The sequence below is a fragment of the Mobula birostris genome, chromosome 5, assembly GCF_030028105.1.
Source record: "Mobula birostris isolate sMobBir1 chromosome 5, sMobBir1.hap1, whole genome shotgun sequence".
In the NCBI taxonomy this organism is placed as follows: Eukaryota; Metazoa; Chordata; class Chondrichthyes; order Myliobatiformes; family Myliobatidae; genus Mobula; species Mobula birostris.
In genome coordinates, this window is record NC_092374.1 from 131,465,233 (window position 1) to 131,488,487 (window position 23,255).

At 40.3% G+C, this 23,255-nt stretch overlaps 1 protein-coding gene across 8 annotated transcripts in view; it reads left to right on the top strand.

The window, feature by feature from the left end:
- The window catches only part of tfcp2l1 (transcription factor CP2-like 1), a 65,653-nt gene that overhangs the window by 23,419 nt on the left and 18,979 nt on the right, over positions 1-23,255 (top strand). For 7 of the 8 annotated variants that reach the window (XR_011886075.1, XM_072258693.1, XM_072258694.1 and 4 more), the window contains 8 exons: positions 6,007-6,113; positions 6,520-6,672; positions 7,923-8,033; positions 10,538-10,626; positions 15,007-15,055; positions 15,176-15,269; positions 17,309-17,399; positions 20,374-20,480. Coding sequence is in view for 7 of the 8 variants with exons in the window: in XM_072258693.1 (XP_072114794.1) it covers positions 6,007-6,113; positions 6,520-6,672; positions 7,923-8,033; positions 10,538-10,626; positions 15,007-15,055; positions 15,176-15,269; positions 17,309-17,399; positions 20,374-20,480 (801 nt within the window). In the remaining variant the exon portion in view is untranslated. Of the gene's footprint in view, positions 1-6,006; positions 6,114-6,519; positions 6,673-7,922; positions 8,034-10,537; positions 10,627-15,006; positions 15,056-15,175; positions 15,270-17,308; positions 17,400-20,329; positions 20,481-23,255 lie in introns of those variants that run through there. The other variant, XM_072258697.1, reaches the window with a different exon arrangement.

Below are 23,255 nucleotides of genomic sequence, written 5' to 3' on the forward strand. Positions count from 1 at the left end.
CTTGTTCCCAATCTGACCTAATCTTATCAAATGGAGCTTTCCTAAGTTTCATAATAATATTATAAATAATAGCCGATGCACCTTTCTGACATGGATTAAGGTCAATTATAGTATCTAAAATGTATGTAGGAGGAAGCATTGGAAAGGAAGAAAGTATAGTACTTAGGAAATTTCTAACTTGTAGATATCTAAAAAAATGTATTCTTGATAAATTATATTTATTAGATAATTGTTCAAAAGACATAAGGGAACCATCTAAAAATAAATCCAAAAACCGTGAAATACCCTTAGTCTTCCAAATTTGAAAAGCACGATCCGTAAAAGAGGGAGGAAAAAATATGTTACCTAAAATAGGAATCGCTAGCCCAAATTGGTTAAGATCAAAAAATTTTCTGAATTGAAACCAAATACATAAGGTATATTTAACTATCGGGTTAGACACCTGTTTAAGGCATTTCAAATCAAAAGGAAGAGAGGAACCTAAAATAGAGCCAAGTGTATAGCCCTGAACAGATTGTAATTCCAATGCTACCCACTTAGGAATGGATAGTATATCCTGGTCAAGTAACCAAAATTTCATATGTCGAATATTAATTGCCCAATAATAAAATCTAAAGTTAGGTAATGCTAAGCCTCCATCTCTCTTAGCTTTCTGTAAATGTATTTTACCCAGTCTCGGGTTTTTATTTTGCCAAATAAATGAAGAAATTTTGGAGTCAACTTTATCAAAAAAAGATTTTGGAACAAAAATTGGTAATACCTGAAATATATATAAAAATTTTGGCAAAAAAAACATCTTAATTGCATTAATACGACCAATCAAAGTTAAATATAAAGGAAACCATTTAGATGAAAGTTGAATAATATGGTCAATTAAGGGTAAAAAGTTAATTTTAAATAAATCTTTGTATTTACAAGTAATTTTAATCCCAAGATATGAAAAATAATTATTAATCAATTTAAATGGAAAGTTATGATATAAGGGAAGTTGTTTATTAATCGGGAAAAGTTCACTCTTACTAAGATTTAATTTATAACCTGAAAAGAGACTAAATTGTGCTAATAACTCTAAAACAGCAGGGATAGATTTTTGAGGATTAGAAATATATAAAAGTAAGTCATCAGCATAGAGTGATATTTTATGGGACTTTAAGCCCCGAGTTATCCCAATAATATTTGGAGATTCTCGAATGGCAATTGCAAGAGGTTCTAATGCAATATCAAATAATAAAGGACTAAGAGGACACCCTTGTCGAGTACCTCGAAAAAGAGGGAAAAAAGGTGAGCTTAGAGAGTTAGTACGGACTGAGGCCACAGGAGAATGATATAACAATTTAATCCAGGATATAAATTTCGAGCTAAAATTAAACATTTCAAGCACCTTAAATAAATAAGGCCATTCTACTCTATCAAAAGCTTTCTCAGCATCTAAAGAGATAACACACTCAGGAACATTTTGTGAGGGAGTATAAACAATATTTAACAGTGTGCGAATATTATAAAAAGAATAACGACCTTTAATAAAACCCGTTTGGTCTTCCGAAATAATAAAAGGAAGTACTTTTTCTAATCTATTTGCTAATAACTTAGAAAAAGCTTTAGAATCAACATTTAATAAAGATATTGGTCTATAAGATGCACATTGAGCAGGATCTTTATCCTTCTTTAATATTAGAGAGATTGACGCTCTATTGAAAGATTCAGGAAGTTTACCAAGTTTTAATGAAGCCTCAAAAACCCTACAGAGCCAAGGGATTAATGAAGGTGCGAAACATTTATAAAATTCTACGGTAAATCCATCAGGGCCAGGAGCTTTCCCCAAATTCATAGAGAAAATAACATTCTTAATCTCATCCGTGGTAATGGGAGTATCTAACATAGAAGACATATCCTGTGAAATCTCAGGGAAGTCTAGATTATCTAAAAAATCATTCATATATTTAGAATCTCGAAGAGACTCTGATTGATATAAGGAAGAATAAAAATCACAGCAATTTTGATTAATCCCCACATGATCAAATATCAGTCGGTCATTTTGGTTATAAATCTGATTAATTTGAGATTTAGCATAATTAGACCAGTTGATTAGCCAACAGTTTGCCAATTTTGTCACTGTGTACATAAAATTCACTTCTTGTTTTCTTTAATTGGTTTACAATCGAGGACGAAAGTAATAAACTGTGTTCCATTTGAAGTTCAGTTCTTTGTTTATATAACTCCTCAGAAGGAGCTATAACATATTTCTTATCAATTTCCTTAATCTTGTTCACGATTACCAACTCCTCCTGCTTCAGCTTCTTCCTCAAAGCAGCAGAATACGAGATAATCTGACCACGAATATAAGCTTTAAAAGTATCCCAAAGAATGTTCACAGAAATATCCTCTGTATAGTTAATTGTAAAAAAAGATCAATCTGTTCATTCATAAAGTTAACAAAGTCTGAGTCCTGAAGCAACAGCGAATTAAAACGCCATTGTCTATTATTTTGTGTATTGGCCTGAATTTTAATAGAAAGCTTAAGTGGAGCATGATCCGAAATGGTTATAGAGTCATAATTACATTTAATCACTGAAGAAATAAGACGAGAATCAACAAAGAAATAATCAATTCTTGAATAGGAATAGTGAACATGTGGGGAAAAAAAAGAAAAATCTTTTTCCTGAGGATGCAAAAAATGCCAAATTTCCGTCGACCCAGAATCAGAGAGGAATGAATTAATCAAAGTTGCAGATTTATTAGGTAAGGTCCGTAGAGGAGCCAAACGGTCCAAAGCTGGAGATAAACAGGTATTAAGATCTCCGCCCCAGATCAATGAAAACTCATTCAAATTCGGGAACTGATTGAATAATGATTTATAAAGTTCTGGACAGTCCATATTAGGAGCATAAACATTAACCAAAACTACCTTTTTATTAAATAGTAGACCACTAACCAATAGAAATCTACCATTCCGATCAGAAATAATATCATGTTGTATAAAAGTAACTGAGGAGTCTATAAAAATAGAGACGCCTCGAATCTTAGCATTGGAGTTCGAATGAAACTGTTGATCCTTCCAGAATTTAAAAAAACGTAGTCTGTCCCCCCTCCGCACATGGGTCTCTTGTAAAAATAAAATTTGTGCTTTAAGTCTCTGGAACACTTTAAAAACTTTTTTCCTTTTAATAGGATGATTAAGACCATTAGTATTCCAGGAGACAAAATTAATAATAGACTCCATAAACCCTAAAGTCAACCCGCATCAAGGAGGATTGACGATAGGCTCGACCCACGAACCCGGAAAGGGAACAGAACAAATAAGAGATACCAGGAAGAAGAACGCAGCCAATATTTCAATAATGTACATAGCCCAAGAAGAAAGAAACTAAAACGTGAAGCCCCTCCCACCACCCCCCACCCCATGACCCCAAGGCTAAATCTAACGCAGACCAGCCCGAAAGAAGCAAGCACTAAAATTACCTCCATGACTTCCGGTATACGCTCCCTAAAAAAAAGTGTAAATATAAAAAAGATCAGCTAGTTATAAAACAGTAAGAGAATAAAAAAAGGTAACTCAATTAAAACAAACACATAATATAACAGAGTAAAAGCCAGAAAATATTAAAAAAACCGCAACAAACCCCAGACCCTATAAGTAAACAAAACAAAAAAAAAAATGAGATTATTAACATAAACTAGTTATGAAAACCTACAAAACAAAGTAGATTTAAAAAACTACAAAATTTAAGGCCACAAAGGAAATACGTAGAATGACGGTGAGGGAATAACCACCCAGAGTCCCCTGGGAAAAAGAAAGGAATGACGCAGTTAAAAAGAAAGTTTAGCAACCATATTAAATAATCAAAAATAAACTTTTCTGCCCATATAGGACAAAAAAAAATTAAGAGTGACAAATTCACAACCTCCGATCAATGGAGATAGTTAAAAATTACGATTAAGCTGTTGAAGGTGAAAATTGATCCAGATAACTCTGGGCATCCGATGGAGATTCAAAAAAACGGAAGGCTCTATCCGACATACGAATCCTTAGACGTGCAAGGTAAAGCAGCGCTGGTTTTAAATCCATCTTGTAGAGTTCCGACATCACAGATCTGTAACGAACCCGTTGATCCCGGATTGGTTTACTGAAATCCTCCACGAATCGGAACTTAAGATCCAGAAAATCAATGTAACCTTTAGATCGAACAAAACGAAACAGTTTCTCCTTGTCTTGAAAGTAATGAAAACGTAAAATGACATGTCGAGGTTTATCTGACCTAAGCGAGTATGATGGAACTCTGTGAACACGATCCAATAACGGTGGTTGGTCAGGAAATACAGTAGGAAATGCATCTTTTAAAAGTTGAGAAAAATACTTCATAGGGTTATCAGATTCAACCCCTTCATGCACCCCAATCATTCGAAGATTCTGCCGTCGCATTCTGGATTCTAAGAGTTTTTAAAGGTCAGAAAGTCGAGTTTCTTCTTCATTACATTGTTTCTTCGATTTTCTCCATCTTGAGCTCACTTTGTTGCGTGGATTTTTGAAGATCAGATATAGCCGACTGATGTTCCGTAATAGATATTTGTATCTTCTCGATTGAATCGGCAATTTTCTGGAAACTAATTGGAATTTCCTCACGAATCAGCTCCGTAATAGAGGTTGAAATTTCCCTTTGAGTTAGCTCCGATATAGCTTTCAAAGTCACCGGTGGTTCAGTCGGAGGGAAATCGGTACCTTTCGGTCTACCCGGAGGTTTGCCATCCTTCCCGTTTTTTCCATTCTTAGACTTAGCAGAGCTTAAACGCATCCGATTATCAAAGAGCCCAATTTGTTTCAAATTATTGTAAAAGTCGATGCCTTAATGGTTAATTAAAATATAGCTGATCATAAGAAGAAAATCTCAGAGGTAATGGAGCGAGTCAAGAACACGACTTCACTCCATGAGCGCTACCGGAAGTCCCTCCAGTGATAATGAACCTGACTTTGATTCTGAACCCACACGGTTTTGCAAAGTGGGAGGAAACCAGAGCACCTGGAGGAAACCCACATGGTCACAGGGAGAACTTCCTTACAGACAGCATCAGGGATTTACCTGGCTTGCTGGTGCTGAAATAGTGTTGTGTTAACTGGTATGCCACCACGCTGCTCTGCTAATAGAGCTTCATAAAACCTTGAGGGGCATTGATAAGGTGATTAGCCAGTCTGTGACCCAGCGCAGGGGTAAACCAGAAGGAAGAGTTTTAAAATGAGAGGAAAATATTTAGAAGGGACATAAGGGCCTACTTTTTAGCAGAGAAGGCAGTGAGTGTATGGAATGAGCTGCCAGAGGAAGGAGTTGAAGTGCATCCATTTATGACATTTAAAGGACATTTGGATAGTTACATGGATAGCAGAGTTTAGGGGAATATGGGCCAAATAGAGACATATGCAGCCAGCTGAATTGGGCAGCTTGATCGACATGGGGTCAGGAATTGTTGACCTGAATGGAGAGCAGCAGAACTGATTCAGCGGTGAGTAATAACATTAATAATAAACTGCAAAATAGCAAGTCATGAGGGTCCATAATACAACAAAGATCCAATACTTAACACAACAAGGTAACTGCAGGCTGGTTGAGGCTGGCTGGTTCAATGCGTGAACAAGGGTTTAAATAGGCTGCAGGTGATGTGTTGGAAATGAGTGGCACATGACTCCTGTAGCTGGGTGGAGACTGGGAGGAGCCTGCCTGATACATGGGTGAGTTGGGCTAAAATACCTGTTCTGTGCTGTGTAACTCAAAGGATCTATGACTCTTAATTCCTCGGGGATGGGGAGGAGGTGGTGGTGGGGGGGGGCGGATTGTTCTGCAGTCTCTAAGTTTGTTAGGTTAATGACTTGAATCCCATCTGGCCCCACTCCTCCGTAAGCCATAGTCTTGCATGGGCCTCCTTTAATTTGTCTTTGCTGAAGAAGTGAAATCAATCACACATGGTGTTGTGGGGGATAAAAGTCTTGAGTCTTTTGTAAAATGGAACTTTTCACAGACTTGCCTCTGTCGGTCGGCGTCCTGGAACCTCGGGCAGATCCACTGCAGCTAAACTGTGTTGAGTTTCTCTGGGAACCCACCAAAAGGACTTCGGTCTTTGTTCAGGTAGAGTAACTGTCTCACTGCCATGATGCACCGCAGCCTCTGATACAATGCAAGTGGTTGTAGTGATCGTTTGCTGGCAAGGCACAGGAAGAGCCCACACTTTCTGCTTGAAGTTTAATTATTCAGCCTTTTCCCTCATTTCTGAACTTGCTATTTCACTTGTTTTGCTCGTTGTTACTTTTGGCCTCTGCACCTTTCACTCTTTGTTCTCTTGTCTGCCGGCCATTATCCTACTTCCTTTTCAAAACAAGAATATCTCCTCGATCTGGCCAGCTTTTTCCATGATTAACCAGTGTATCTGTCTGACAGCAGGTGTAAAGAGATGAATGTGGTTTCCAGCATGTGGCCTCGCCAACACAGTGCAAGACAGGTGAATGTTTGCAAGTGTTTTAACTATTTGTTTTAGGTCCATTGCATCAGTACTGAGTTCACTCCCAGGAAACATGGTGGGGAGAAAGGAGTTCCATTCAGAATTCAGATTGACACGTTCAAACAAAACGAGAACGGTGAATATACAGAGCATCTCCACTCTGGCAGCTGCCAGATCAAAGTGTTTAAGGTATGGAATCGGCATTTTAATTTCAAAAGTTCCAAGTAAAATTTATTATCTGAGTACATGCGTGTCACCACATACGACCCTGAGGTTCTTTTTCCTGCGGGAAATCTATAGAATTGAAACTGCAAACAGGATCAATGAAAGAACAAGAGCACAGAAGACAATAAACTATGCAAATATAAATAAATTACTGAGAACATGAGATAAAGAGTCCTTAAAGTGAGATCATTGGTTGTGGAAACATCCCAATATGTAAGCGTAATTACCCTTTTTGTTATCACTGATTTAGGTGGCATGAAAATTGTATTTTTTTTTGCAAAGACAAAAAATTACAATTAATTACCAAGAAAAAAAGTACAGAAATGAAGGAACACTAATGTTAATGGAATCATGGAGCATTCAGAAGTCTGATGGTGGTGTGGAAGAAGATGTTAATAAAACCATTGAGTGTGGATTTTCAGGTGCCTATATATCCTCCATGATGACATTACGGCAGGGTGTGAATTTACTGCCAATAGAGCCATTTACAAAAAGTGGAGAGGTAGTGTCAGAACAAGCTGATGAGCAAGAAGCAGAACTTGTTAAGTAAAAAGATTCCTTTTTTTAATATAATGTAATTAATAATTGGAATGGTATACAGCCACAATATCTGCTGTGTCCGATACAATTAAGATCTTGGAACTATGCTTACTTCCAATTAACACTTAACAGTGATGAGTTTTAGAGTAGGGGCTATTTGGCACAATTGGATCTTCTGGAAGTGTCACTGTCTTGAAAAACCTAAATATATCTGATATATACAATGTACAGAAGAGCAATTTGTCACTTCTGCTGAAAGGGTGTTGGTGATTGACTCAAATTCCCTGCAGGAGATAGAACCAGTTTCCAAGGAACAGTTTGGGGAAGAAGGAGGAGGCATTTTGGTGAAGGGTTGTCTTGGCTTGCAGGTGGTATTCTCACACACATTTAACAACAGAGATGAAATTCCCCAAGTGTGTATTTAAAACAATATATATATATCTGCTGGACCAATGAGTTAATCCTGTTATAAATTTACTTTACCTCACTATCTGACATGCCATTCTTTCATTTCTAATTGTTCTTTCAAACCATTTTAAAGCAAAGTTACTGAAAATGCTGATTTTTAAAATTTATTGTGGATCTGGTGCTTGATTCAATGTTTGCATGAATTAATTTGACTTGCTTTCTCCAGAGCTTTGAGGTGATTGTGATGGGCATGTATGTTTTTAAAGCCTAAGGGTGCTGATCGAAAACAGAAGACTGACCGGGAAAAGATAGAAAAACGTACAATCCAAGAGAGAGAAAAGTATCAACAGTCATTCGAAACGACAATCCTTGCAGAGGTCAGATGTTTCTTGCTTGGATCAGAATGTTGAAGCTATTAAATGAAGACACAAATGCATATATTTCACTAACTTGGAAGCTTCTCTGAATGTTAAAGTTAACAGAAGTCAATGATTATTGGTAGACTTGTATGTTCTATGTTCACGGTTGCATCAGGAAGATAAATACAGATTTATGTATTACTGCTTATTTGTTGATTTGGAACTTTTTAGTTAATTTATTTTTCTGCTTCCAAGTGTTTTTTTTAAAGAAAGTACATTCCTAACAACATCAGCATGGTTGGGTTCTTTTTGGAATGTGATTAATAAATGTCTTTTGAAAACTGAATCATATTGCCTATATAGAGCTTAAAGTATCATTCTGTTGATGGCACATTAAACTGACATGTCTTAATGTGTTGTTGTGTTGGGAAGTTAAAGAACAGAGATATATTTACACTTGTGCTGTCGTTTATGCTGACCTGTGATCCAATCCCAAGCTTGCCTCATTTTCCCCACATTAGACATGTTTTAAGTTGACATTCATGGGCTCCTGATTAGTCAGGGCATCAAAAGTTCTGGGGAAAAGGCAGGAGAGTGGGGTTGAGAGGGAAATGTTTTGCCCATGATTGAATGATGGAGAAGACTCAATGGCCCGAATGGCCTAATTCTATTCCTCTATCATACGGTCTTTTAAGTCATTGCCAAGGTGATGTGTATGAGGTTAAGTAAAGAATCATGGCATTTCTTTTGAGTCAGTTTCCAAGAGGAAAAACATTTGAAACTTTGATGTTTGGCCAGCATTATGTTTTAGCAATGAGGGTCCCTTTAATACATTAACCAATCTCAGTGGTATAAGTGCTTGTCCAAAAGTATAATCAGTTAATTCTTGAACCCATTCATCTTTGCTAACATTCCAGAAATTAATGATCTGGTTTGTTTCAGTAATGGAGTTTTATATTAACCAATGGTGGGCAGAGGGTGGTCACTGTAAATTTTTTTTTAATCCTCTTGTGCGAGGCATAGCAATTTTTTTTGGGTTGTTGAAGTGATTTCTGATGATAAAGTAATTAAAATTTAAAGATTGTATCTTTTCATTTTAAATTGGAGATGTTGAATTTTCTTCCTCCTCTGGTTATTCAGTGTTAGGCTGACACACGTACCTGGGTACCAAACAGATTTCTTTTTATACAGTCAATTTTGGGCATACATTGGGAAATACAAAAAAAACCCCACTCAATATGGTCATTGTACTTCCATAGTACTATAATCAATAACATCAAAAGCATTTTGGACTGACAAGGAAGAGCGATGACTAAATGTGGAGAGAGGAGAAACTTGTTCTGCCATTTGTAGAAACAAGAACATGTACATATACATACAGCAGGACAGAATTTTGAATTTAATAATATGATGGCACGTAGATGTGTCCATAGGTCAGGCTTATGGATGGCCTGTATTGTACATTATAGAGAGAGGCCAGTATGCCTGTACTGGCTAAAAAAAAAAAAGTGGATGGTACCTCACTAAAATTTCCCTCTTCAGTTTGGCAACCACTTATAAGACCACATGATATAGGAACAGGATCGGGCTATTTGGCCCGTTGAGTCTTCATCATTTATTTGTGGCTGATTTATGTTCCCTCTTAACCCCATTCAAGAACCTATCAACCTGCTCTTTAACTATGCTCAACTTGACCTCCACAGCCATTTGTGGCAATGAATTTCATAGGTTCACCATCCTCTGGCTAAAGAAGTTTTAAATCATCTCTGTTCCAGAGGGATGAAATTCTATTTAGAGATTGTGTCCTCTAGTCTAGACCCTTTCTCTAAAGGAAATATCTTCTCCATGTCCACTCTATCTAGGTCTTTCAATATTTGGTAGGTTTTAACGAGATTCCCCCCCCCCCCCATTCTTCTAAACTCCTGCATGTACTGGTCCAGAGCCATCAAAACCCCTTGTATGCCAACCCTTTAATTCCTGGGATCACTCTTGTAAACCTCCTCTGGACCCTACCCAGTGCCAGAACATCCTTTCTCAGATATGGGGCCTCAAAACTGCTCACTTAATTCAGTTGCTCGCGATGTACGTCACTATGACTTGTAAAGAGTTACCTCTTTCAATGATCTCTCCTTCCTCATAATGGAAGTCTCTCATCTCATGTCTTCACACCTCTCTACCTCTATAAGTAGGGCAGGAAATGTTACTTCAGCCTGATCAGTATTATTTTGCTGATTCTGCATTAGCTCTTTGCCATCATATCCTGATTTCTTATTTATACCAAGTTTACAATATATTTTTGCACTTTGACTCCAGCTTCTCCCACTTTTAAGCCTGTGCCTTTTAAGTACTTAATATCTTTTATTCATTTTAAAATTTTACCTGTCTTTGTACAAAAACAAATTGAAGCAGTGGTAGCAGTCACTCATCACTTTCTGTGTAAAGCTATTTGATTTACTGTGACAAAAAATATGAATGCAAAGAAGCATTGTGGGACGTACTGACTGAACTGTTCTCCACTGCAGTGTTCCCCTTGGCCTGATTCCCCGTACTTTAACTGTAATTCTTCCGTGGGCTGTAATACTCTGCCTGTTGGCTTCAGTGTCTATGAAGGGTATGTACTGTACCATATTCTACAGCCTCACAGCTCTCACTGTCTTGGCAGTGAATAATTGTAGTGCAAAGCTGCATGATGTAATGACCTCATCTAAGTAATCTGACCATAATGAATAATTTACTGAACGATGGTCAGGACTGGAGAAGTAAAAATAGAACAATTTGAGATCTATCAGAGCAGTTTAATCTTCACCTTTTCAATGCATTAAAATTGGTTTAGTATTGTCACGTGTACCAAGTTGTAATGAAAAGCTTGTCTTGCATATACCTGCTGGGATCATATACTGTATCTGGTGCTCCCGGAGTGGCTGCCCGTATATCAGTGTGACCTGACGTAAATTGGGAGACTGTTTCACTGAGCACCTATGGTCCATCTGCCGGAATAAGCAGGATCTTCCAGTGCCCACACATTTTAATTCCACTTCCCATTCCCATTCCGATGTCTATCCATGGCCTCCTCTACTGTCATGATGAGGCCACACTCAGGTTGGAGGACCAACGTCTTGTATTCTGTTTGAGTAGCCTCCAACCTGATGGCATGAACATTAATTTCTCAAACTTCTGGAATTCCCCTACCCCCATCCTCTCCTTTACCAGTCCCTATCCCCTTTTCCCTCTCTTACCTTATCTCCTTGCCTGCCCATCACCTCCCTCCCCCTTTTTCTTTCTTAAATGGCCTTCAATCCTCACCTATCAGAACCCCCCACTTCTCCAGCCCTGTATCTCTTTCACCAAACAACTTCCCAGCAAGTTACTCAATCATTCCCCCTCCTAGTTTCACCTATTACTTTGTGTTTCTCTCTCCCCTCCCCCACCTTTTAAAACTACTACTCGTCTTCTTTCCCTCTAGTCCTGCCGAAGGGTCTCGGCCCAGGGCGCTGACTATACTCTTTTTTTTTTTTTTGTAGACGCTGCCTGGCCTGCTGAGTTCTTCCAGCATTTTGTGTGTGTTGCTTGCATGTACCATGGTACATGTGGTGATAATAATACAGATCAAATCATCTCCTCTCTCCCCCCCTCTCTCTCTCCCCCCCTCTCTCTCTCCCCCCCTCTCTCTCTCCCCCCCTCTCTCTCTCCCCCCTCTCTCTCTCCCCCCCTCTCTCTCTCCCCCCCTCTCTCTCTCCCCCCCTCTCTCTCTCCCCCCTCTCTCTCTCCCCCCCTCTCTCTCTCCCCCCCTCTCTCTCTCCCCCCCTCTCTCTCTCCCCCCCTCTCTCTCTCCCCCCTCTCTCTCTCCCCCCTCTCTCTCTCCCCCCTCTCTCTCTCCCCCCCTCTCTCTCTCCCCCCCTCTCTCTCTCCCCCCCTCTCTCTCTCCCCCCCTCTCTCTCTCCCCCCCTCTCTCTCTCCCCCCCTCTCTCTCTCCCCCCCTCTCTCTCTCCCCCCCTCTCTCTCTCCCCCCCTCTCTCTCTCCCCCCCTCTCTCTCTCCCCCCCTCTCTCTCTCCCCCCCCTCTCTCTCTCCCCCCCCTCTCTCTCTCCCCCCCCTCTCTCTCTCCCCCCCCTCTCTCTCTCCCCCCCCTCTCTCTCTCCCCCCCCTCTCTCTCTCCCCCCCCTCTCTCTCTCCCCCCCCTCTCTCTCTCCCCCCCCTCTCTCTCTCCCCCCCCTCTCTCTCTCCCCCCCCTCTCTCTCTCCCCCCCCTCTCTCTCTCCCCCCCCTCTCTCTCCCCCCCCTCTCTCTCCCCCCCCTCTCTCTCCCCCCCCTCTCTCTCCCCCCCCCTCTCTCTCCCCCCCCCTCTCTCTCCCCCCCCCTCTCTCTCCCCCCCCCTCTCTCTCCCCCCCCCCTCTCTCTCCCCCCCCCTCTCTCTCCCCCCCCCCCTCTCTCTCCCCCCCCCCTCTCTCTCCCCCCCCCCTCTCTCTCCCCCCCCCCTCTCTCTCCCCCCCCCCCTCTCTCTCCCCCCCCCCCTCTCTCTCCCCCCCCCCTCCTCAGATGCTGGAAGTCCACAAGATACTGAAGGAACTTGGCAGATTAGGAAACATCCACAGAGGGTCTTGTCCGAAAGGTCGACTGTTTGTTCATTTCCATAGAAGCTGCCTGACCTGCTGAGTTCCTCCAGCATTTTGTGTGCGTATTACAGCGCATTCAGGTAGTACGATGTAAAACACTAACCAAATGCAGGATAAAATCTGGCAGCTACAACGAAGTTGTAGTCCAGGTAGACAATAGGGTGCAAGTCATAACGAGGTGGACTGTGAGGCCAAGTGTCTTGTCTTATCGTACTTGGGATCTGTTCAGTAGTCTTGTAACAGTGGGGTAGAAGCTGACTGTAGGGGGCTGCATCCTCGCACAAGCTAGATTGCTGTGCAACTTTCTCTTATTTCTGACAATGGGCACTTACTGGAAGAGCTCCTGCTGCCAAGTCAAACATTGTGAATAGCTGTCTAATATATTCAAAAAGTGATACACACTGAAAAGCCAGGCAATTGTTTTTACTGGTGTTTTCACTATTCATTTTGCTGGAGAACCTTTTTAATATTTTAGCAATACCGTTTAGTAGGCCCTTTCAGCCCTTCGAGCCGTGCTATCCCAGCAGCCCCTGACAAACCCGATTAACCCTAACCTAATCACGGGACAGTTTTACAATGGCCGCTTAACTACGTGGCATGTCTTTAGACTGTGGGAGGGAGCGGGAGCATCCTGGGAAAACCCACGCGTTCCACGTACAGAGCCTCCTTGCAGAACGAAGCCAGAATTGAACTCTGAATTCCGGAACACCCTGAGCTGTAAAAGTGTCATGAAATCGCTACGCTACCATGGTGCCCAGTTGATCAGATCTGCTCTGGTTTTCAAAAGTATTTTATTGGAGATTATTGCTAGTTAATCCTTTATTTCTTTCTTTGATCCTTCTTCCCTTAAAGCACTTGAATCATGCGAAGGTTTGTCTTTACATACAGAATGGGCAGCCAAGTGACAAATGTAATTTAACGCAAAGGAATGTGAAATGACTAATCTGTAAATCTCAAGAAGAGATTTGCGTGTATGTGTCCATTAATATTTGAAAATGGAAGGACTTGTTGACAATGGGCTTCGTAAAGGATTGACCCCTGGACATTATAAATGAGAACAGAAAAGCAAGTCATAATGACAAGGGATTCTGTTGACGTCGGGAATCCCGAGAACCAAGCACAAGATTGCTGAAGGAACTCAGCAGGTCAGGCAAAATCCATGGAGAGGATGAACAGTTGGCCTTTTGGACTGAGACCCTTCATCAGGACTGGAAAGGAATGGGGAAGAAGCCAGAATAAGAAGGTGGGAGATGGCAAGGAGGACAAGCTAGCAGATCAGGTGAGGGGGATAAAGTAAGAAGCCGGGAGTTGACAGGTGGAAAAGGTAAAGGGTGTCCAGAATGGGGAAAGAGAGGAAGAGAAGGAGTGGAGGAGAAATTGCCAGAAGTTAGAGAAATAGATGTTCATGCCATTAGGTTGGATGCTACCCAGATGGAATATGAAGTGTTGCTCCTCTGGCACAAGTGTGGACTCGTCATGACAGTAGAGGAGTCCATGGTCCGACTTGACAGAATGGGAATGTGAAGTGGATTTGAAAAGGATGGCCACTGGGAAAGCCCGCAATTTGTGGTGGGTTGGTCAAAGGTGCTTGACAGAAACAAAGTGTAAAGAGAAGTAAGCTAGTGTTTATGAAACATTAGTTCGACCACAGCTGAACTATTTCCACCAGTTACACGTTTAAAGTGGGAAAGTGCGGGTGCAATAGTGAACGTTCAGAGGGGATTTGGTAAAAGTGAGAGTGAGCAGGAAAATTTATATGGGATAAAATGGAAACTGTTTCCAATAGCACTTAGTTCAAGGACCAAAGGACACAGATTTTTTTTTTAGAGGAAGCAATGGGTAGAAGTAAGGACAAATCTTTTTATGTAAAAATAGTTAAAATACTCAGTGGAAGGAACAGAAGGGAACTGGATAGGCATTTGAGGGCATCTGTTTGCAGGTTGACAGCCATTTTCAGCAGCATTGTGAGTAAGGAACAAGAATACTGGACATCTCCTTCCATTCCACCAGCTGTAGCCAATGATATAACACTCACTACTTGTTCTCTTCCTGCAGTGGGTACTGTAACAGAGGCTTTGGGATTGAACCTAGAGATGGGTGGGCAGTATGTTCAACCACCATGGTAATCCTTTTGAGGGAACAACCTTCCCTTTAATTTTACTCATTTTGCTGTTTCAATGAAGCAATATTATTTATTGACAGAAGATGGTTTAACACTACGGTTCTAATATATACAGTATTCTGAGTTCTGGAAATAATATGAAAGACATTTAGATTGCAGATTGTCCACAACCTCTGTAGATAAGTTTGTGGTGTTTGCTTTATTCCATAAGCTGCATCTTCACTTACCAATCTCTTCTCTTTCTGCCTGAAAATTCAGAAATTGTTTACCGACAAACCAGGAAGAGGTTCTGCCTTTGAGTACTGAAGTAAGTAGTTGTAAGAGTCTGCTAATGTTTTTTTTTTTGTGTGTTTTTGTTTTGTGTTTTCTGGTGGATGGTCCATTTACTTTTTGGGTTAAGATCTTTTTTTTTCTTTTTGCCATTCAGTATCTGCTGCCCACAGCCTCCAACCAGGACGTACAACAATGGCTGACCAGAAACCGGTTCTCATCTTTCTGCCAGTTATTTGTTAATTTCTCAGGTGAGACGTAATCTAGAATTGACACAAGCTCTGGAGTCTCTCTCAATCTAGAGTGCTAACCTTTCCAGGCATCTTCAGGCCAATTGACACAGCTTGAATGTTGGCCAGTGGTGGCTGTGCCGTCAGCTGCCTCTGTCCACAGCTCTGGCAGTGTGTGTGGCATCCTATCACCCCCTCTATTTTCGGCTTTCCAAATCTCGGGTGCCACCACTTAGTAAGGACAATGACAATATTCCTTCCCATTTCCACTGTGCCAGCATATAGTCATAGAGCACAATAGCACAGAAACAGGCTCTTTGGCCCATCTAGTCTGTGCCAGCATGGATTTCTATCTACCTGCACACTGGTCATGGTCCTCCATTCACCTCCCATCTATGTACCTGTCTAAACATTACAACTGAACACATATGCATCAGCTCCTTCCATACTTGTGCCATTCTTGGAGTGAAGGATTCCCCTTAAATATATTACCTTTCATATTTACCTTTCACTCTAAACCTATGAGCTCCCTTAATAGCCTCATGCAACCCAAGGGGGAAAAAGCTTGCTTGTATTCACCCGATCCATACCCTTCATAATTTTGTATACCTCAATAGGATCTCTCCTCATGTTCTTGGACTCCACTGAATAAAGACCTAACCTATTCGATAGTTCCCTGTAACTCAAATCCCCAGCAATATGTTTGTAATGTTTCTCTGCACTCTTTCAAGCTTATTGATGTCTGCACATAAAACTCCCAATTCCTTGATTTATGAAAGCCCATGTGGCAAATCCTCTCTCTACGACCTTGTTTACCAGTGATGCCACTTTCAAGCAATTCAAGTTCGAGTTTAATTGTTATTCAACCTTCCATGAATACCCATGAACACAGCCAAATCAAACAGTGTTCTCTGGGGCCAAGGAGCAAAACACAGAATACCAACAGTCATTCACAGCACAAGGCACATATAGCACACTTAAGATAGCTGGCACATGTAAGAGAGCAGTACAATACAGTCACGCATAAAAATATATATATTCCAAGTCCATGAATATTGCAACAGTCTGCAGTTGAACCCAATACAGCTTGTCTTTTGCCGAGTGAGCTCTGGGAGGGGTGGGCAGCACTGATTTTTAGCATGGATGCTGAGCATCTGCCACTCTGCTGGAGTCCCCGACTTTGAAGCCTCCCTCTGGGCAGCTGCAAATAGGCGACACCATGGCTTGATGCCCAGTCATCACTGCGACCAAGGCCCTGCAGTTTCCCATCACCTGCCAATAAACCAGTGGATCGGACTTGCAGCATTCCGTACCGCCAATGTCCAACGGGGTCTTGCGATCACATGAAAAATGACTAAGACGATCATTCACTGTTAGATTGCACAACTCCTTCGCACACTGACACCTCTCTGTAGCAGGCGGTAACACTATCTGCACCAAGTCCAACTCCTTCAGTTTCTCTGCCAACCGGCATCTCACTGATGGGTAGGGCTGCAAAACTTAATGACCAGTTGGATCTTGTGATTGTAAAAAAAAAAAAAATAATTATGGGTGTTTATTCTTGTGTCTTTGTCCTACCACACAGCTCAGTGCCCTGCCGTTCACTCTGTGTGTGTGTGTGTGTGTGTGTGTGTGTGTGTGTGTGTGTGTGTGTGTACAACTTGCTCTGTCCTCGTAAAGTGCAAAAGAAGGTCATTTGAGCAAACTAAAAAATAATGCTAACAACAGGAGATTAAGAAGCTTAAAGAACGTTAAGTACGATATTGTTCTCTACAGGGTCCTGATGGAAATCTTGCATTAGCTTTATTATGTGTTTTGTTTTTCAAAGAAAATAACATGGATTAGATCTGAATGCCCAATATTTGCCTAGGCTTAAAGTTGTTGTTCAAGTTGTTGAAGGTTAAGCAGTTATGCAAGAACCCAATTAATTCAGTGTTATTATTTGCTCCTTTCCATTAACCTTGCATAAACTCTGCTAACATGCTTCCGTTGTACATAATGTTACTTTTACTCTCCTGCAATTATAAGTGCTCAGGTTAATGTTTTAATGAATTCCTTAGGTGCAGATATGCTGAAAATGTCTAAAGAGGACTTGATCCAGATTTGTGGTCCTGCCGATGGAATCAGACTCTTTAATGTAATCAAGGGAAGGTGAGTGACAAAACTTTCTTTAAAGAAACTCCATTTCTGTAAGTACATTGTGCAGAAGCGTAAATGGTAACTTGCTTACTCTGTGGGTCAGGTCGTTTCCTTCCATGAGTATGGAAGTTCCCCAGACTTGACTAGCTGTCTTTCTCTAGTTCCTCATGGCTCCTCAAGGTATTTTATACTTTATATAAAATATAAAGTTTTATATTTTAGCTCAACTATTATTGGCCCTTCTGCCCAACCAGCTCTTGCAGTCATCCTCCTGATCCCATTTCTATCCACCCTCCATCCAGACCTCACTGATAGGATAATTGCTTTCCGAAGCTGACATTGAACAATTTGCACTCTGCATTCGATGCCCTGTGGAGCATTCTGACTATAATTTGCAGACACTTGCATTAGCACAGTTCCTCCTTTCTCCTGTCCTTGCTTTTTAATATATGGATTATTGAAAAGCTACCTTTTTGTTCAAACTCATTTTCCACGCCTTTTGATGAAGGCTAAATCCTTCCATTCTTTTCTGTGTACTATTACATCTGACCAAGGTACAGATGTATCATACATTTTATAGAACACCCTTTCTGGACTCAAATAGTGGTACAGGTATAGGTATATCACAGGTATAGGTATATCATGGGTATATCAAGTTACAGGTATATTATACATTATATAGTACACTCTTCCCCTACTCAAATAGTGCGTGTGAACTAAACTCCACAGCAAATGGAACAAATTTCTGTTATGCTTGTTTTGTTAAAACAATAGTTTCTCAGATCCAACTTGATGAGACAGGATGGCACCAACACCAATTATCTATTTAGACCTACAAAAAACATTTTATTAAGACAGAATAGAGCAAGCATTAAAATACTTCGTGTGCGGGAGCCCCTTTCGCTGTAGCACACCTTCCATTCTGCTGCTCTGTGGTGCTGCTCACAACCAGACAAACAGTGAAGCCCCAAGAAACCACCCAAGCACGTCCCCCCCTTCCCAAATGCTCTATTTTTATATCGTTTCCACGGATGTGAAATACTACAGTACTGCCAGTAAGTGGACCAATATATAGCACCATCTCAAACCTCTGAATGAGAACCAGTCATCACTTGTCACCACTCTTCATGAATCCTGTCCCGGAGGTTCAACTAAGTTTCATGTTCCCGCAGTGTTGCGGTCTTACCGTGTACTCTCATAGTGGTAATCAAAGTTCCTGCAGCCAGATCTGCAGGCCACAGTGGTGGTGCTAAATTCAACAGGCATGAAGATTATCCCTTTAGAATAAATCCTTGCTGTGATTTTAAGTAATATTTATGAAATAATTTCAGAGATTGGAGGATGTGCTTTAGGGATCTACTTGCCATCGTGTACTGGAAGTTTTGTTTAGATTATGAGGACACACAGTCCTCTTTTATTGTCATTTAGTAATGCATGCATTAAGAAATGATACAATGTTCCTCCAGTGTGATATCACAGAAACACGAGACAGACCAAGACTGAAAAAACTGACAAAAACCACATAATTATAACATATAGTTACAACAGTGCAAGCAATACTGTAATTTGATAGAAGAACAGACCATGGGCACAGAAAAAAAAAAGTCTCGAAGTCTCTCGAAAGTCCCAGCATCTCACGCAGATGGTAGAAGGAAGAAAACTCTCCCTGCCATGAGCTTTCAGCACCGCAAACTTGCCAATGCAGCATCCTGGAAGCACCCAACCACAGTCCGACTCTCAGTTAACCTGGATTAATAAATCGTTAGATTGAAAAAAGTGGTTTATTTTATCTCCTTTCAGGGCATTGACTTTTTTTTGCATCCAATTAAATATGTTGGAATTGTAGTTGCTAAAGCTCGGCAGCCAATTTGCTCACAGCAAGCTCCCACTTATAGTAAAATGATGATGATAGCTGATTCCATGTTCATGCAAGGAAAAGCATCTACATCAAATGATACACATCTGACAGAAATACCGTAAGTACTGATACAGGTCCAATGGTGACTGTGGAAAGAGTAAGGGTCACTGGCCTGAAACATTAATTCTGTTTTTCTCCATGGTCAAGTGCAGAAATTTAATAATAAGAGTCTCATCAGAAAAACAATAAGGGTTACAATACCATAAGTAAACTAATTAAATTATTGAACTAGTAATCATGATTTCTAATACTGATTACGTTTGGTAAATTTAAGTTCAATTAATTGAATGTACTGGGAATCGGGTTTTTCATTATTAAAGATTAAATTTATTTATACCTGTAAGTTGAAACATAGTGAAACGTGGGGTTTTTGGCAAAACACATCAGCAACAATTGTGCTGATTTGATTTGATGCAAATGATGCATTTCACTATTAAAACATTTTCAACATGAATTTAAAAAAAAATTAAACCAGGGTTTCTTTTAAACCACACCTGGTTCAATAATGTCCTACACCTACAGGGATATTAATTTGCTATCCTTACCCAGAATGATTTGGAGTAATCTCCAAATTGGTAGACATTTGCTATGACTGAAGACATGGAAAGCCTCTTTGTTGTCAAGGTTATGACCTATGGCCCTTTTCACTGGAAGAATTGGGGATGTGCAATAAATGTTGGCAAGGACATAAGTGACCTATGAAAGAATTTAAAAAAAAAAAAAAAAAAAAAAAAATTATGTGTTGCTTTCTCACTGTGCTGCTGCCTAGATTTCTGTGCTCAGATCTTCAGAGTAGACCTTGAACAAAGGACCGGGAGCACCACGGATTGAGTAAAGGTTACACGATGAAACAAGTGCTTGGTCTATAACAGCCTGTGCTGCTGTCTCAGCGAAGTATCACATTGAAAATAGAAGATTTTGTAGTGAATGGAATGTCAAGTATGTTGCCTTGTTCAGAAGCTGTTGCATAAATATGTAATAATCTCCACCTGGTAATAAACTGTTGAATGAACTTCTGTTCTAGAGCAGTGAAGCTAATGACCATACTTCCGAAACCTGTGATTACAGAAACATCCGTCCAAAACTGACCATTTATTTGTGTCAGAACCCTGAGCAGTATCTTGAGAATAATCCTCACAAACAGCAGAGCAGAGGAGTTGTGGACACTTCATATGGTACGTATGTTCTGATTTTGCTACCCTTTGGACAAGTGTCTCCTTGAACAAGCTTAACAGAGCTGGATGGAGGTTAGATAGTCAATTAAATAAAGTTCTTTACAACCTCCGCAGTTAGCAACACTGACCCCAGCCACCCTGTCCCTGGAAAACACGCTTAGGGTTTTGGGGATATAGATGAAACAAGCAAATGGAAAGAAGAGACAGTTTGCAGAAGTATTTCTTTGCAGAGGTTACTGCTTCTGCAATGACATTGACTCAGTAACTACTGTGATTATTCCTCTTGATAGTTGGGAAGGGCTATGTTGCTGGACGTATGAACTCCAGTACTGAGCTCCTTCATTGGGGTTACTGTGTTCTCAGATCTTCTCTCTATACAGAGTTATTATATTGGCTAACTGCTGTAAGAGAGATTGTTAATGTAATATATTCAGTGATATCTTCATTTCAGTTCAAGGAATGGTAGAAGGAAAGGATAGATGAAATTAACAATAACAGTCATGCATTCAGACTTGAATGTGTGATATTTTAGCAGAGTTGGAATTATTGACCATATTGCAGAGATCCAGCCAACAGTAATGGGCTGGGTTATGGTTACATCATTCTGAAACCTTCACATCAACAGGAAGGTTAACAGAACAGCAATGTGTCTCAAGGCCACTCGAAAAGAGGACAATGAAGTAAATTATTTACACACCGTAGGGCACCTTAGTAACATCATAGAAGATTTTTTTGGAGGTTTTATTTTGACCAGCAATGGACACACAAAATCATTGAATCAGCAGATTCAGATATGTGAAATAGTTCCAAGGCTAGTCTTCTGAATTTGAAGAGAGGCTTGAGGAACTTGCGCTTCGCAAAAATCATGGAAAGAATTTAAAGAAATATGATACATATTTAAGAAGTGTATTAAGAGCAGAATAATGTCTGCTGCTACAGTTTGAAGATTAAAAATCATCGTAAAGGAAGAGGGGTGGTTTTAGAGTTTGAATGGGGTGTAAATGGATTAAAAGGAAGTGATTGGAAATTTGGCTGTAGATAATGAAGAAAGGTCTCCCCGTCTGTAAAGGATATTGATGGAAGTGGAGGTGCAGACAGCAATGAACCTTTCTATTATGTGTGAGGCACTAGAGGACAGAAGACTTGCAGATGTTAATGTAAGGGGAGAGCTGTAAACCCAGTAACTACAGACTGGTTGGAGATGGAAAAGCCAAAGCATAAGGTTACAAGCTTATGCAATTAGTACTTGCATTATAAGTCAGCAGAATCGAATTTTGAAAGCAGGATATAATGTACAACTGCTGCTGTATTGTGCGCTAGTGGGTGCGGCTGTAGCGTAGCTGTTAGCATCACACTGTTGCAGCTCGGGGCGTCAGAGTTCACAGTCATCGGTAAGGAGTCTGTTGATCCTCCCTGTGGAATGTGTGGGTTTTCTCTGAGTGCTCCCGTTTCCTTTCACAGTCCAAAGACATATCGGTTGTTAGGTTAATTGGTCATTGTAAGTTGACCCCTGATTGGGCTGGGGTTAAATTGGGGGATTACTGGGCTGTGTAGCTCGAAGGGCCTGTTGCATGCTATATTTGAATTTTAAAAAAAGCCAAAGATAAATTTCAATGCCATTTGGAGCTGGTAATCTGGGACAAAGCTGATTGTTATTGGCTTGTAAATAGTAGCCTATAACAATTAGTAAAAAGGCAAACCGTATCTGGTGATCTTGCTTTGATTCCCAGATATGAAACTAGGGAGGTTGAGGAAGGTCATTCAATTAAAATGCATATGTGAACATTCAGACAGCATCAGATACCATGGTACAGAATGAACTAGTTAGGAAAAATACTAAATTTGTGGGATTTCAGGAACAGTGATAGACAGATACAAAACTGGCCACGGGAAAGAACAGGCAAGGAAAACAAGCAAGCAACCTGAAAGATAAAATAATGCAGAGAATTGTGAAGTAATACATTCAGAATGGAAGTGTGAGGGAAGATAGTTTAAACTAAATGCTACTATGAAGTAAGCATGAATCTGTGCATTTTGTAAAGAAATTTAAGGATTCAATGCCAAAATAGAATCTTTCTCTTGTATTAAATACTAATTTGAAAGTAAGAATCTATTTGGCATTGGGGAAAAAAAGCAGTTTGGTATATACTGCTAAGTAATGTCTTGGGACATGCTAATGTCAAAGCTGAGGGGTTTGCACCTTGGTTAGAATTGAAAGCTTGTATTGATCTTTGTTTATGTTGCAGATAAAACATTTCCACTTTAGCCACTGTATTGCAAAAAGCAATAGTATGTTGGAGTGAGTTTAAGATAGCTTAGTAAGGATGGGACAACCAGCTGAGCTTGTATTTGAAAAGAGAGGGCTGTCTATCTACTGCAGGATCCTGGACCTTTTAAGTAATTGCATTTGCAACAAAGATGAGGATGTCATGCTAAAATTTTATAAATCCGTATTTGGCCTCCACTGGAACATTATGTTCCACATTACAGAACGAATGCCAAAGTTTTGGAGAGGTGCAAAAGTTTACCAAAAAGATACACAGGCTGAGAGATTTAGTTATGTGCGGGAAGTTAATATTCCTCTCTTTGTTAATTAATAAGTGTTGATCGAGTAGAGAACAAAAAAAATCCTTCCAGAGGGAAAATGAGAAGTTACATTTTCTTGTATTGAACTTTTCTGAGCTAATGCGTGCTGGAGAGTGGAAGAATTGATAGCAATTTGCAAAAAGTTATGCAATGAATACTCAAAAAAATTTTGCAGGATGGAGGGGAGAT